The sequence below is a fragment of the Falco biarmicus genome, chromosome 8 (genome assembly GCF_023638135.1).
Source record: "Falco biarmicus isolate bFalBia1 chromosome 8, bFalBia1.pri, whole genome shotgun sequence".
Taxonomy (NCBI): Eukaryota; Metazoa; Chordata; class Aves; order Falconiformes; family Falconidae; genus Falco; species Falco biarmicus.
Window position 1 is genome coordinate 54,489,720 of NC_079295.1, and position 16,170 is coordinate 54,505,889.

Genomic DNA, 16,170 nt, shown 5'->3' on the forward strand with positions numbered 1-16,170 from the left:
AGCCCCCAAAATGCTGTGCTGGATCGGAGCTGCTCAGAAACTTCTGAAGGGGTAACTTGAGTTTGCAAAATTTACGCCAGCAGAGAAATCACCTCTCTGACTGAGCCCCAGCCTGATCAGCCTTCCCTCAGGTAGTCTGCAGGGCATCTACCCGCACCGCGAGCCCGTTGGCTTAGGATTTGTCTTGGATTCCATATCTTTAGAGCCCCTGATAAGGATAGGTATCCCCAATACATGCCCACAGCTCTTGTAGGGGCAATTACAAAGATGACGGAGTCAATCACATATCGGGGAGGCAGGTGACAGAGCGAGGGGCAATGACCCCAGGCAGCAGCTTAGGAGGTCCAGTGGGACATTAGGGAAAACCCTCCCCCCGGGATGGTGGTGCCCCTGGAGCAGGTAACCCCAGGATGTCATGTCCGCTCCATTCTGGGAAGTTTTTCAGGACTTAGCTGGACAGATTGCTGTCTGACCTGGTCCAGTGCTGGTGACACTCCTGCTCCAAGCGGGGACTTGGTGACTGCTGGGGGTCCCATCCGTGCAATGTTTCTATGGCTGCGTACAATGTCCAGGTCCCCTAGTACAATAAAGTAAAAACGCTATTAAGAATTATAACGTTAAAAATACTGATAGCTAAAACATTGGGAAAATCGAGATTAAAAGGATGAGATTCTGAAAGCAATTGCTCTGATTCTGTTCTATTTTTACTCTGGGATTGCCAAATCCACGCGTTGTACCAGATCAGATCCGAAACCCATGAAGTGAAGCGAAGTGAAGTGAAAAAAAGCGCTCGGTTATTTCCAGCTTCTTTCTGTTCCAGGGATACACTTGCATTTTCAGCTCCTTTCCCCCCACAACTCAGTGGGGAGAACGGAAGAAGTAGGGGAACACAAAACTTTTTTCAAAAAAAAGGCAGCTGAAATTCTCACACAGCCACCAATTTCCAGGAACCGGAGTTAATAGTATTTCAAGCATCAGCATCAGGAAACTCGCAGCAGGAATGCGAGGGCTGATCGTACCGGGATAAACCCAGGGGATTTGGCAACAGCGAAGACAAGGAGAGGTGACAATGTGCTTAGGGTGTAGTAGAGAAATCGCCAAGATGCTCCCACAGCGAGAGCCCGCGTTCCGCAGGGGGATGGGGTGTGTAGGCGCCTCCCCCCCCCCCCCCCCCCCCCCGCCCCCGTGTCGTCGTCGTCGTCCCCCCTCTAACGGGGGCAGCCGCGCGCCCCCCAGCCCCCTGCCCACGCCGGGGCCGTGCCGGATTGCGGCTGCACGGCCCGGTGTTTCCCCTAGGTGTCCCCATGCCGCGGGATTTCCAGCCCGGGTGTCGGGGGCTTGGAAGTTTTGCGGGGCAGGGGGCGCGGACCCGCACGCCTGGCACCGCCGGGGTCACAACGCCTGGCCCGCCGTGCCGATGCGCTCCAATTCCTGCCGCTGGGAAATGTAAAAATATTTGTGCCTGGCTGTTTTCACGTGAGCCGAGCCGGGAGGGAGGACGCGTCCCTCCGGTGCCCCGGCGCTTCAGGTGACGCTTCCCGCAGCCCCCGGGGCTGTGGGCTCAACCGCTCCGCTCGCCGGGCCCCGGGGCGGCGGGGGGCTGGGCCCGGCCGGTGTCCGGCCTCGCTGGCCTCCACCATCGCCCCCCGACGGGCCGGCCGCCGCCTGCGGGGCTGGGGGGTGCGGGGTGGGGTCCGGGGGGATGTGATACGCGACTCCCTGCTCCGCTCAAGGGCACGGCTTGCGGCGGGGCCGAACCGAGCCGGGCTGTGCCATACCACGCTGCACGGGGTGGTGCGCTCTGCTGAGCCGGGCCGGCCCGTGCCCTTGCTGAGCCGTGCCGGGCTGTGTCGGGCTGTGCCGTGCCGTGCCCTGGCTGAGCCGTGCCCTGCCGTGCCCTGGCTGAGCCATGCCGTGCTGTGCCCTGGCTGAGCCATGCCGTGCCAAGTTGTGCCGTGCTGTGCCCTGGCTGAGCCGTGCCATGCCTTGGCTTGATCTCTGGCTGAGCCGTGCCGTGCCGGCCTGTGCCGTGCCCTGGCTAAGCCGGGTCGGGCCGTGCAACGCCCTGGCTGAGCCATGCCGTGCCAAGTTGTGCCGTGCCGTGCCCTGGCTGAGCCGTGCCGGGCTGTGCCGTGCCGTGCCCTGGCTAAGCCGTGCCCTGCCGTGCCCTGGCCGAGCCATGCCGTGCCAGGTTGTGCCGTGCCGCGCCCTGGCTGAGCCGTGCCATGCCTTGGCTTGAGCCCTGGCTGAGCCGTGCCGTGCCGTGCCGTGCCGTGCCGTGCCGGGCGGGGCGGGGCGGGGCGGGGCGGGGCGGGCGGCCAATGGTGCGGGGGCGGCGGGCGGGCCAGCAGGTGGAGCGGCGCCGGCTCCATGTGCGCGGCTGGAGGCGGCCTCGCTCCCCGCTCCGCGGCGCAGCGGCTCCGTCCTCCCCCGGGGCAGGGCGCGGGAGGCGGCTGGCGGCAGCTCCCCGGCCGCGGCAGCCCCGCACCGCTCCGGCATGGCTTTCGCCAATTTCCGCCGTATCCTGCGCCTCTCCACTTTCGAGAAGCGGCGGTCCAAGGAGTACGAGCACGTCCGCCGCGACCTGGACCCCGGCGAGGTGTGGGAGGTGGTGGGCGAGCTGGGCGACGGCGCCTTCGGCAAGGTCTACAAGGTGGGTCGGCGGCCGGGGGGCGCTGGGGGCTGCCGGGCGGGGCGAGGCACCTGCGGCCCCGCGGGGGTGGCGGTGTCGCCCTCCGCACCGCGGGCTCGGTGCCGGGCCCGTTAGCTGCGCCGCCGGGGCAGGGCCGGGCGGCTGCTGAGTGCAGCGCTTGGCTTGGGGCAGGGGGAGGGAGGGCGAGCAGCTTTTTTTAATTATGATTTTCCTTTTCCCCCTTAAATCGACCGTGTTCCGCGCGATGCTGTGTCAGGCGAGGGGGTTGCGCCCCGCAGCCCCGCGGGTGGTGCTGTGTGTCCCTGTGTCCCCGCCGGCAGCACGCCCCGAGCAGGACAGCCCGGCTCCCGGCAGCGGGGACACGGCCCGTGCTATGAATGTTTAACCTTTATGTTAAAGGATGGGGGGTTTAAAGGCCAAATACTCGCAGTACTTTGCACTCCGAAATAGCAGCGGGTTTGCTGTTCCCGGCTCTGACACACTGCGCTCCCCTGTGCTGCAGCTGGGGGCGGGGGGTGGGGGGGTGGGGTGGCCGGGGCTCCCGGCTGCTTGGGGCACCGTTGTTACACCCAGTTTGGAACTGGGCAGCTGCCTTCCGATGGTCTCATCAGTTTGCTAGGGAAGGTGTTGGCTTCTCCGAACTGGGAAAGAAGTAGGAACTTCTGGGCAGGCTGGCTGCAGGTCAGGACAGAAGTGTTTTATTACGGTGTCCTGGGATTTGTTGTATTTATGTTGTTGTTTCTATCGTATTATTTGATAGAAACTTTCTAAAAAAACACCCTGGGCTCTAAGTGTCCAGTGAGTGGAAGCCTTTGGTGAAGGATCCTGTCTTCTATTACAATGCAGTTCCTAAAAATCATATTTGCATCCTTAATGTATTTTTCCTTCCAAAAGTAGCACCAGTGCTTCTGTTACAAGTTTATTTGGTGTTGTGCATTGGAAACCCATTTGTATATTAGCAACATTCACTCTTCTCCAGGATAATTACATGCTTAGGTTTCTCATGCAATGATAGGAACAAGGTAAGCATTGTAAAAGAAATTAACAGGCTTCTGAGACAAATGAAAACGTAGAAGAATAACTGATTTAAATCCTTTTTATTTTAAACATGTATAGCATATCCGAAGTAGGTAACTTTCAGCATAAAGCTACTTTATAAGTGGCTGGTTTAGTTAAGTCTGTTGTAATACCTGAGTGCCTCTGCTATTGACTCCAGCCTCACACCAATAATAAAATTAGCAGGATAACTAGAGGTACTGTAGGCTAAGGATGGCAGCCTGTTAGGTAATAACATCTCATCTCCAGCTACTTCCATCTCCTTTGAATCCCCATTTTGACCCAAATGAGAATATGGGTTATCGTAAATGGCACAGTGAAGACCACGTGTTTATAGCTGGTACATTCAGGCGACCGTCTGCTTTTGTGGTGTTTTAACACAGTTGATCAGGGAGTGGGGGTTAATGTTGTGACAGAAATCAAAGGCTGTTTTATTCTCAGTAAAGTTTTAATTCTCAGTCTTTGATCTCTTCTCCACCTGTTCTCCATCCTGGTTGGCACATGGACATGGTTGCTTTTTGAAGAATTCTCATGCAAGATTTTGTTTGTTTTAAAATGCACAAATTATTTGGGTGCCACATCCTGTAACGCCTTATTTTAGGTAATGGCCAGTGGCATTATTGCAGAAATGTAGTTTCCTGTCATGCTCAGATTTAACTTGCATATTGCCTTCCTCTGTCTTTCTAAATCTGGAGCGCTCCCCAAGGTGGTGATGCATGTAGGATGGAGATGTGAAAGAAGAGGCTTGACCTCTTGTTCTACTCAGCTGCCTGAAAAAAACCCCAAACAAGCAAACTAACCCACTTGTGCTCAAGGAGAATGTAGATGGCCAAGACATGAAGAACAATTTTAATCATTCTCTTTAAGTCACTTTAAAGTCAATTTGCCGTTCACACAAAAGGGATCATTTAGAGCAAGTCTGACTGTTTGTATGGCTGTGAAAGTTTCAGGATGTTTGAATGAAGTTCCTGCCGGTCTTCCGCCCCTTTTCCACACACGGAAGCGTGGGGAGGTGACAGAATCTGCCTGTGCCTGCATCCTGCCCTACATACCATATGTTGTACTCCCTCCAAAGAGCCGATTGTCCCTGAACATTGCAAAAGGCTGGGATTTGTACACTGAAGAGGTGGACCTGGGAGAAGTTTAGATATGGATAGAAGAAAAAAATGTGCTTGTTTTACTAGGTTTTGGTTTTATGAGGCTGGGTTTGAGCAGGAGGAAGGAGGGCTCAGCTGGGTGATGGTTTTATTGGGGAGCATTACTGCCCTGCAGAACACTGTCAGGGAACGCTGTCTTGGACTCCCCGTGTACTTGGCTGAGCAAACTTGAACTGGTTTGACACAGCACTTATGAAAGTGGGACAGGCTTAATTTAAATATATATTAATTAAAAATAACAAAGTCTTTAGTGGAGTCTGAAATGTATACATCAGACCTTAAGAAACCTGCAGCCAGTGGAAACTACTGCAATTTCCCTATTGTTATACAAAGACTTTTTTTTTTTTCAGCAAAGGAGGACCCAATTGTATGAGGAAACAGTGAAACTAGTTGCAGAGGGTAATGAAGCTGAAGAGTAGGAGGGGGCGGGGAGAAACTGTTTCTTTCTAGCTCTTATTCTATTAATGTCTTGGTTTTGGTAAGTCCAGCAGTTATGATAAGGAAGGGATAGCAGCCCATAGATAGTAATGCACTGCATGCCAAATATGCTTTGTTACCCACCTCATCCAAAGCTCGTTAAATCAATAATATTAAATCAGTCATTAGGCCAGGAGCTGGGAGCTGTGAACAGAGCGTGCTAGCCTGGGAAGTCTGCAGCACCTCTAGGGTTGTGGGCCTGTAAAAGTTCCTAACTCAGACCCTTTTCAAACAGCCTTAAGAAAGCAGAGTTCTTTTTCTTCAAAAATGCCCAAGGTACGATCAATAAAATATATAGCTGTGGTTTTATTCGTTCAAAGTCGACATCTGTTTGTGTGTGCATGGGGGGAGAAGTGGTAGCAGCACCCCCAGTGAGCTGCTTTGCCAAAGCAAAGCCATGCGGATCTCGGAGCTGTGCAGATGCTCGGAGCGAAGCCAGCGGTGCAGGCTGCCGTGGGCTGAACGCTTGGAGCTGCTGAATCACATCTCAGTCCTGCAAAACCCATTAGTTGGTGCAGTATTTACTGTTGCAGGTAGTTGCATTAATGTCAGCAGGAATAGGTATGCAAGGGCTCTTCTGGGCATTGAAAATTCACAAGCTAGCAGGGGTGGACTGGATCTTACAAAAGGGTGGGCTGTGCTGGAAGAAGCCCTGGGACTCGTTGCCTTTCTTATGGTGGGATGGTTTTGCTGCACTCATGCCTCTTGTGAAACACTATCTCCCCTTCCCAGGGTGCGCTGATGGGGACACTGGCTCCCTGATAAGGCTTTCTCCTCGCAGGGTGGGGACAGGCTGTCCCCTGCGGGAGCATGGGCAACTGTGCTGCCTGCAGCCCCCACCGTGGTGGGAAAGGGGCTTGTTCACTTGAACTTGCCTTCAAACGGCTGTCCTTGCCGGCTTGAGGAGAGATGTTGCTGAACCCCATGCCACAGCAAGCCATAAGCGTGCTTTTTGTGTGGTCATTCTCCTTTCTTCTTAACCCAAATTCAGCTTTTTAAGCTGTATCTTATCTGCTCTATTATGGTGGTATTAGTGCTGTACATGCTACAGACTATAAATGCTCTGTTTTGAAATTTGGGTAATAAAAGACTAATTGTTAAATGTTGTGCAGCTGCCTTATAAGCCTGGCTTTCACAGCCATGGGCCCGTTTGAAGGCACAAGACTGTCCCCGCCACATGCAGACCTCTCTGCTCGCCAGCTGAACCTGCACCGTTCTGGTTTTGCACGAGCTGGCTCGAGTGACTTGGGCTCAGCTCTTGTCGGTTTGATTCATGGGGGATTTAGCGTGTAATTCCTGGAAAGGGTGCCACAGAGAGATGCTAATCTGTTAAGTTAGCCTAACAAAAAAAAAAAGGGGGGGGGGAGGGAGGAAGTTTGATTGTAACTATGGCCACAAAAAAAATACTAAAACCCACAGGTAATATCGAATCATGGCCTTGTCCGTTAGAATAACTGAAAGTTTTTTTCCTAAAATGTTTCAGCTGAGGAGGGAAGAGTAATGGGAAGACACCACTGCTTTAGTTATAGAGCAGTGGTCCAACAATATTAAACCTGGTTGAACTTTAAATTTGATGCTCGCTTGAAACTCACTGAAACGTGTGAAGCTGCATCCCTGCTGAAGTCCAAGTGAAGCTTGTCCCTCGCCCACGGAGCCGCGGCTGTATCTGTGTGGCAGGGGAGAGGGATAGCTCTCCATGGCCTAAATATTTTGATAATGACTTCAGCGTCATGGCCCAGAGCTTGGCAATGCTGCTGACAGTGGGCTGAGCTGTGGGCAGCTGCATGGAAGAGAAAGTTTAGATGAAGGCTTTGAGCTTTTCACCGTCAAGCATGTGGCAATCGTTCCTTGGGAAAATCCCTGCTGAGTGTGTCTCGTGATTTTTTTTTTTTAATTATTTATTATTCTTGAATGTGTGGTGTCCTTGGGGGGGAAAAAAAAGATTCTCTTTCTTGGGATGCTGCTGTCTGTAAATCGAGGGTTGTCCTCGTGAGACTCGGGTCAAAGCCACCCTCACACCGTGCGGTCACAGGTTGCTGGGGCTCTGGCTGCGGCGGGTGGCTGTGCTGCCCTCCTGCCTGCACTGCCAGCCTCGCTCAGCCGCAGATCCCCAGGGAAAAGGAATTCAGCTATGAAGAGCAGTCACTAAAAAAAAAAAAAAAAAAAAAAAAAGGCAAGTCTTTAAAACAATGAAGTAACAGGTACATTTTAACAAATGTGCTGTTGAAGGCAGCAGGGGGTGGTGACTCATGTAGCTGTGCCAGGGTTAAGTATGGCAAGACCAGGGGCGCAGGGAGCCCCTGCCTTGCTAGCACAGCCTGAGGGTCAGCGGCTGAGCCTCAGCATCGCCCTGTTGCTGGAGCTGCTTTGCTCCCACTGAAGAGAGAATGCAGTCGCATTCAGGAGCAGTGTCTGCATATGCTGCCTCCAGGATGCAGGGTTGGAAGGGGCAGCGTGTCCCCTGTGAAGAGTAGGGTGATGGCACTAGTGCTGCTGGAGTTGGATTAACTGACTTCTGCCTCCTGGCTATAAAAAAGCACCTCACTCCCACCTCCCAGGCATGTGCTCTTCAAAACAGAATGCTCTTCCCATCCAACACATGGAAACCTTCCTGACATTTTTCCTTCTTGTGCAATTCCCTCATAGTTACCTGTGCTCATGCCCTTATTTAACCAACTGAAATGTTTTATGTGTTATTTCAATAGGCAGGAGAAACAGTGAAGGAAATTGTGCCCCACCAAAACCAGCCGATGCCGATGGACCTCGGTGCTTGCATCTGTTAGCATCTTTGAGTTGCTGCCTGCCATGTATTTCTCTCTTGACAATCGTGGCCAAGCACAGGCGTGCTGCTGGGGTGGCCTCCCTTGGTGGGCTTGTGCTATGGAGATAGCAGAGGGCTGATCAGGTTTTTGTTTTGCCACCAGGACCTTGTTTATCCGATGCTTTTCCAGCACAGTGAAAAAGGGCCGATGGACAGGAGCGCATACTAGCACTGCCTGGCTGAGCCCTGTTCCCTGGCGCTCGGGCATAGTGGCCGTTCAGCCTGTTGCTCAGGCCTCGGCGCTCTATGTACCAAATCTGCTGCAGAAAGTTGCTAGGAAACTCAGAAATGGTTGCGTGGGGTTTTTCCCCCCCCCCCCCCTTATTTTAATTTTTTCCCAGTGTTGTGGCATTGACTGAATGAAGACCAGGGCAGGGATGCTTCTCTTGGGGCACAGCACTCTTCTAGGGGACCAGTGATTTGAAGGATGTTTCATGCTTCCAAGTTCTAGGCTTATGTAGGCTGAAGATGTTGGATCCATGTGGATCTTCCTTCTCCTCAAACCCTGCCTGGGTATTTGCTCACTTCTTGCTCACACCAGGACCATGAGGTCCACTCAGTCTCTGTAGGTGGGTTATAGCGGTTATAGCACAGAAGCCTCTTGCTGTTGTTGTGGCCTCTGCTGCCGCATTTGGGGGTGAGGCCTGAAGCATCACGTGGAGCTTTTCTGCTCCTTGACTAACGTACTGCTGCTTGAGCTTGTTATCTCTCACCCACTTCTGCTGGGCTGTTGTTGAGCTTTTGAGGCAGGAAAACGTGTACGTGGCATGCTTTGGTCACACTTTTTCAGCACGTCTACATAGAAAACAAGTCCTTGGTCATAGCTTGAGCTCTCTGGTGATGTTACTTTTCTTTGCCTCTAGTTCATAAAACTGGAGGAAGGCATTTCTGCTTTTTTTTTTTTTTTTAACTAACGTTTTTTGACTTATTTTGCAAGCCACTTCCACTTCCCCCTAGCCCTTGCAGAAGTTTTGCCACAGCTGCCAGAGCAGCAGCCCTGGTTCAGCCTGGTGCAGTTGGGGTCCTGCCTGACCCGATGCCCGAGGGATGCATGCCAGTGGGGGCTGCTGTGTGTACCAGGGGCTGCTAGGTGAGGGCTGTACCAGCCTGGCTGCTGCACCCCTGCCTGTGTGTCACCCGCTGGTCTGCTGGGTGGTACCAAGGGCTGAAATCAGCGTTTCAAAAAACCCCACCAAAAAACCCCAAACAAAAAAACCCAACCAAAAAAACAGGCTTCATATACAGTGACAAACTGAAGTGGCTCTAGGGAGCTTGTTGGGCATGGAACTTAATTAAGCTCCCATTGATTATTTGACAATAATACAAGCACTGACTCAAGGCAGTCTATCCTGTGTTTGTTTATTGATGCAGGCGGCTCAGGCAAAGTTCATCAGAAGGCAATTAACCATTACATAATCCCTGAGAAATATGTAAGTGAGCAGTTGCTTGTATACAAAGACACACAACCAGAGTATGGTGCAGGGGGGAAGTCGGAACGATCAACCCTCAAATACAGCACCCATTGAAAGCACCAGGCTTTTTACTCCTGGTTCTCTAACTTGGTGATAATCTGAAGAATCAGCAATCCTGCTGTGGAGAGAGGGCTTACAAGCATGGGAAGAGTAGCTTGCACCAAAAAGATGGTGGCGTGATATGGCAGACCGGCTTAAAAAGGATCATCCCTTGGCTTGGGAAGACACTGCGGATGAGCAAGCCTAGCCGAAGCATTTGGGGCACACTTGGTGCTAGCTCTCTCCTTTCTGCTAGCGAGTGAGAGTTCATACAGGGTTTTCCTCTCCCTCACTTAGAAACTGCTGTGCCTTCGGCAGCGGTCCTGCCCGAGGAAGGACCAAACAATCCAGCCTTCCGGTAATGCGTTCTTTAAAGGCTTAAAATAGTTCCTGCGTTGGTCACGATCTGGTTTTCACAATAGCTCAGAGGGTGAGTCACAGGCAAAGGCCAAACAGCCTCTTCTGTCACCTGAACGGGCACCTCTCGCCCTTTAAATCAACAAGCTGAGCAGTAGTTTCTCTATGCCTCTGCCTTATAAGAGTAAATCCTACTCATTCCCTATTCCCTGGTATTCCCAGTGTGTTTGGCAGTGTCATGGCCAGTGCCCATCTTGGTCCAGAGGACTCCAGCAAGATCCTTTGCCTTGTATCCTGCTTGGCTCCTGGCATGGCTTTCTGGAAGCGGTTTAACGGATAACTTTTAATAAGTTTTCTTTCATGGAATGCATGTTCCAATCCTGTTTCTACAGAGACCTGCCCACTGTGGTCTGTGAGTGTGTCGATTTGCACAAAGGCTGGTAGTGGCCATGAGGGCTTTTCTGGTTTTAAATGCCAAGATTGTAATGAATCTAACAGCTGCCAGCAGAGTGCCCAGGATGCACTGCTGAACTATAATCTGCTCTGTATTTTTTTTTTTTTTGGTGCTAATTAGCACTCCAGGGATAAATTATCCATGGCATTAAAGTGGCGGAGCTAGAAGATAGAACTGGATGTGTGCTTTTGACAGACCAGCCATAGGTCATAGACCGGCATCAAACAGTTTCTGTTCTTGGATCTCACCAAGTGGTCCTTTCATTTCTATCCACAAATTTCACTGGAAAAAATGAGAAACAGCATGAATTCTTCAAAGGCTGCACATTTGGGGGTGTTCTACCTGAGAATAGAATCTCTCTCCCCATCTCTCTGTCCTTGATATGGAGTTTTGCTGGGTCGGAGACCCTGTTATTAGGCTGGGATTTGCAGAAGATTTTGGATTTGTAGTTCAAACTATTTTGCAGGATGATTCCCTTTCAGCCGGTGTGGCTAACCAACTTGGTGTTGGCAAGTCATCCTAGGGTGCTTTCTTGATAGTTCTTGGTTTTTCTTCTTTCCTCCATATCATTGTCTCTTCCTTTCTTTGGGATTTAAAGACAAACAAAGCAGCCACCGTGAGAGAAGTTTTCATTTCCCTAGCTGCAAGGTGAGGGCATCCACCCCCTGCCAAGGTACAGGTGAAGCTGCAGAGGGGCTGGTGGCCCCTTTTCTTCCTTTCCACGGCTCCTGGAGAGCGAGCAGCAGATGCTGCCTCTTCCCAGCCTGGTGCTGTGTGTCCCCTGGCCGTGAGGGGTATCAGCCAGGCCTGCAGGTGACAGATTTGGAGATGCTGGTTCCTTCTGCCTAATGGCTAGCTTGGCTTTTTGAGGTCAGAGCAGGCTGTGTTTTGCTTTGTACCCATGTCCTGGGGCAGATTCTGATCTACTGCGCAAAGATAGCAGAAATCAGGAAAGGGCTTTAAACCCCAAAGGATCATCTCATGCCTGGGATTCTGAAACCAGTTCCCAGGGCTGTCAGCATAAGTATTTGGCCTATTTGAGAACCCAACACACCTTCCTGGAAGAATATCTGTGTTGTAATACATTGTGTGCAGGAAAATACCAATGGAGAAGCTGAAGAAAATTGCCAGATGTGAGTTACAGGGAGAGTGCCTGGTGTACTTGGCCAAAATCTGACGCTGCTTGTATAAATCTGGCTGGCTGTGAGCAGCTTTTGGAGCTGGCTGGCTGCTGCGACGGGCTGTGATGCAGCCGTTTGCCTGATGGCAGGCAGCTGCCATTCCCAGGGAGGCTGCTGGGAACGTGGCTGTAGCCTAGTGTCAGGGCTGGAGGATGAGCAGACGGAGAGAAAGAGAAGGTGGAGAAATGGACAGAAGCTTCTTGGATTTCCAAATCTCTTGTGATGATCAATGTGACTTGTTCAGCTCGGTTCAGGAGTGCCCGCACCAGCCGGTGCACATCTCCTGGGTTTGGGCTTGGGGGCCAGGGACCACTCAGGAGGGTATGAGCTGCCCAGCCTCTACGAGTGTTGGTCCTCTCAAGGGCAGCTGTGTGGGGCAACCAGCCTCCTCCCCACGCTACAGTGGGCCAGCCCGGAGGAGACTAATTTTCAAAAATCTCCCATTAAACCTCACAGTCTCAGGTCCCTTTCTGCTTCAGCTTCTGCCGTCCTGCAGGGCTGTGGGGCATTTTGGTCCCTTCTGGGAAGTGCGGTGAGCGCGCTGATTTGTAGCAGTGATATTATCACAGGACCACGGAAAGTACAGGGTCTGTGCCCACACCATCCTCGTGGCATCCCTACCCATGTGAGCTTGTTTCAAAAGCTCATATTCTTGCATCATGAGTTTGTGATGTCCTGAGCTGACTTCTCCTTGGAGATGGTGGTCTTTGCTTCCACTGGTGTGACCTCCCTGTGCTGGCTGGCCTGGGGGGACATGGGACAATGCAGTGCTCCTCTCCCTTTGGGGTGGAAGCTTATGGAATGCCCTCCCTTCCCAAGCTGCATCCCCTGCTAGGATGTGTGAGGAAACGGAGATGGCTGGGTAAACACTCTCATTTGGGGCAGTCCAAGGTGGTGGAGAAAGGTAGCAGCTAATCCCGTAATGGAGATATTTAAAGGCTGGGCATCAGGCAGGGTATACATGGGCTTGTATCTAGAAAGGAAGCGATTGCTGGGGGTTGCTGGGTTGCTCACCCGTTAGTCTTAGGAGTAACGATGAATGAGGTCAGGCTGCCAGAGTGAACATATGGGCTGTGGTCTCTCCCCCACCCACAGCTTGCAGCCTGGTTTGCAAAACTATGTCCTCCAGCTCAGCACCCAGCACCCCTGCATGCCTTAGCAAGCCCAGGAGGGGTTGGGGGTGGCAGCGTGGCTGCTGGGGTGGCTCCCCCAGGCTTTGGGATGAGGATATGTTGGTTCAGACCTCTCAGTGGGAGATGATGCTGTGGGGGGACTGGGGCACGCTCTGCTCCTGGGTTTTTTCAGGTGCCTGCAGGGCCCCGGCATCCTGGAAGCGCTGAGCTGGCTGGGACCCCGCTGGTGGGAAGCGTGCGATGGCTGACCTCCAAGGGAAGCCCCACCTCTTCTCACAATATTTACTTCCCCTCCTTGGACCTCTCCCAACACCATAAGTGCAGAGCAAACAGTGGGGCACTTCTTGCTCCGATTTGGAAGTGCTGTGCTTTTCCCTGTGCTTTTCCCCATGCTTGCTCTGCACCGCATCTCTCCCTGCCCCGTTCTGCGTGCCCTCCTCTGGGCATCTGGCAGCAACTGGGTAAGAAACAAACCAACCTGACCAAAAGACACCCCCTAATTCCTTCTGAAACCAGTGTGGGCTGCCGCCTTCCATTTGGGCAGTGAGCCCAGATGGAAATGGATTTGTCCCCTGTTGTAAAGACACGGCTGTCCATGCCAACTTGTGAATGCAGCAAGTCTTCAAGACCCAGCAGAGACTCAGGGTCTGTTGTTTTCCTCCCTCCCTTGTATGATTTTTCTTTTATTACTTCCCCCTCCTCCCCAGCCTCTTCCTTGGTACACAGTTATACTATCACCTAAGCTGTATAAAACCGTACAGCGGGGCTTGTTGTGTTTATACTAGGAATTAATCCTCCTGTAAGCTCCCGTGTAGGTTTCCCAAACAGATATGTAAGCTACAGAGCGGTGAGAAAGGTCACAACTGGAGCTTGCTCAGCTCCTCTGGTGAGGACATCTACAGTGGGACTTTTGCCCCTGGGGGAAGGCAGCCCAGAGTGGGTGCGATGGAAGGAACATGGGTTCCAGGAAACTGGAATCGAGCCATGGGGGCTCTCGTGCGTCAGTAGGGAGCAGAGCAGGTGAGCTGCAGGGATTTCTCCAGTCCCTTGATCTGCTGATTCAATGCCCTTCTGGGAAGGGCAGGGTGCTCCTGAGTCAGCAGCTCCTGTCTCACCCCCTCTCCCAGTTTACAGCACATCTCACAGTGAAGCCCCCTGTGCAGACTGTCTCACAAACACCCTTTCGGTGTTTTGGTGCAAACTTCTAATTTTTTGTAACAATTTGTTCAAATTGCATTTGCAAAATGCAGTCTCGCCCTGGCATTTTTGGGGGGAGCCAATGGACAGTGCTGGGTGGATGATACTGAAATGGTCCTCCATGGGACTGGCTCCAAGGCTCACCTGGCACTGCCTGCTTACAGATCCTTGCTTTTAGCCAAGCCTTTCACCAGCTGCCTTTTCCTCTTGTTGGGTGGGGGCACAAGAGGAGTAGGGTGATAAGAAACACGTCTGCAAATGCTTCCAGTCCAGCATTAACAGCCTTTTGCAGGTGTGTGGCACCTACCAGCAAAGCAGCCCCTGTGCAGCTGTCGGTGCCCCCTTCCTAGGCAGTGAGAGCTGCTTGGGGAAGGAGGTCAGCAAGCTGCTAACCCAAGGGTACACATCTGCTTTGTGAGGAACGGGCAGGGAAAGTCAGCAAAAGTTTTCCAGCTGCTAGGACAATGAGGGTTTGGTGGTTTTCTGGTTATTTGGTGAGTAAGTTGGTTAAAGGCACTACGTAAAGCAAGGGGGCAGCTGGAAGAGCATGCATAGTATTTTTCGTACTGTGATCTGAAGAGCTACTAATATGCAACACCAGGAATACTGGCCAGTCCTGGGAAATCAACACCCCCCCCTTCTTGTTGCTTTACTTGCCGAGGAAGTGATCGCTAAGTTTCCCTCGTGTGTTACAGAAAACTGCCCTGGTGAGGAAGGGCTGTTTGGGGTGGTGATGGTGTGCAGCTGTACTGTGAATGTGGCTGAATTATCTGTATACTCAGGACTTCTAGTAACTGAAAATATCACCTACAATATCGGAGAATCTCTGTACTCTGAGGTTTTCTTGCTTCCTTTTTTTTTTTTTTTTTTAAATCCTACAAACAATAGGATGCAGCTCCTTTTCTAGAAGCCTCTTTCTCCCCATGATGGGCAGTGGTGTGGGCGTTGGAGACTGGAGGGAGGAAGGGGGATGCTTTGGCCCTGATGCATTCATCCTCTGCAAACCTGTGCGCAGGCTGAGGAAGCAGAAATGCATCTGCAAGCTCCCATGCTTGTGTTGTGGCTGGTACCAGTCAAGCTGAGTGTGAATTGGAGGAGCAAGAGTTGTGCAAGTACTGTGTGCTCCTGGCTCTCCTCGCCTTTGTTTTACTAACACTCGTTTTGTCTTGCAGGCTAAGAATAAGGAAACTGGTGCTTTAGCAGCTGCCAAAGTCATTGAAACAAAGAGTGAAGATGAACTGGAGGATTACATGGTGGAGATTGAAATACTGGCCACCTGCGATCACCGGCACATCGTCAAGCTGCTGGGAGCGTTTTATTGGGATGGCAAGCTCTGGGTAAGAGGCTGTTGCTGTGTGTGACCTGTAGAGCTGCACATTTCTCACCCTGCAGAGAGGAAATGGCTAATTTATGGCAAACCAAAATCTCTGTATCAGCTTAAAGCATCAGTGTGAATTAGAAATGACTACCTAGCTGTGTTCTACTCACTGTGCCATCAGTGCCTGGATTTTCCCCACTTTCTTTGAGCAAGCTGTCTTCCAACTAAAGCTGCTTATAAACAGCCCAGGGAAGATCAAGAGATCTTCGTAGTGAAGTGAAAACTGGAGTTTGATTTATTTTTATTTATTTATTTATTCCCACCATTTGGAGTTTGTAAAGGTAGAAGATACAGCACCACTAAGGGCATGTGTTCTCCACTCAGTCCCTCTTTTGAGAGACAGATGGAAGGGTAACCCCGTGGGTTTTTTTATTTGTGTCTTATTTCTGGCTCAGCATCAGTAATGCAGAGGCAACTGATAACAAAGGCTCCATTTCCCATGGCTGTGGAGGCACAGGGACATAAAATGCAATCCAGTGGGTTAGCGCAATGGTTAGTTGTGCTGCAGCTGGAATAGCTGCATCTCTTTCCCCTAGCCTGGCAGGTATATATGTTCCCCCCCTGCCCCCTTTCTGCTGTTTTCTTTGAGACTCTAGCAGCAGAGGAAGGTGACTGTGAAAGGCACCTTCCTGCGTGCTGCCCAGGGAAAGGTGCAGAGGGCTGGAGAGGGTGAGGGCATGAACCCCTGTATACTTGCCCCATGCTCGATTCAAATAACTGTGCATGCAGGTGTACCTCTGTCAAGGTAGTGTAAATCCGGTGAATATGAGGATTCTCAAACCCATCTTTTTGGCC

General features: G+C 51.8%; 1 protein-coding gene across 1 annotated transcript in view; it reads left to right on the plus strand.

Moving 5' to 3' along the window:
* Positions 1–2,373: 2,373 nt before the first annotated feature.
* The window catches only part of STK10 (serine/threonine kinase 10), a 52,543-nt gene continuing 38,746 nt past the window's right edge, over positions 2,374–16,170 (plus strand). The window contains exons 1-2 of the mRNA XM_056349083.1: positions 2,374–2,653; positions 15,170–15,334. Of these exons, the coding sequence (XP_056205058.1) occupies positions 2,498–2,653; positions 15,170–15,334 (321 nt within the window). The 5' untranslated portion in view covers positions 2,374–2,497. The remainder of the gene's footprint in view (positions 2,654–15,169; positions 15,335–16,170) is intronic.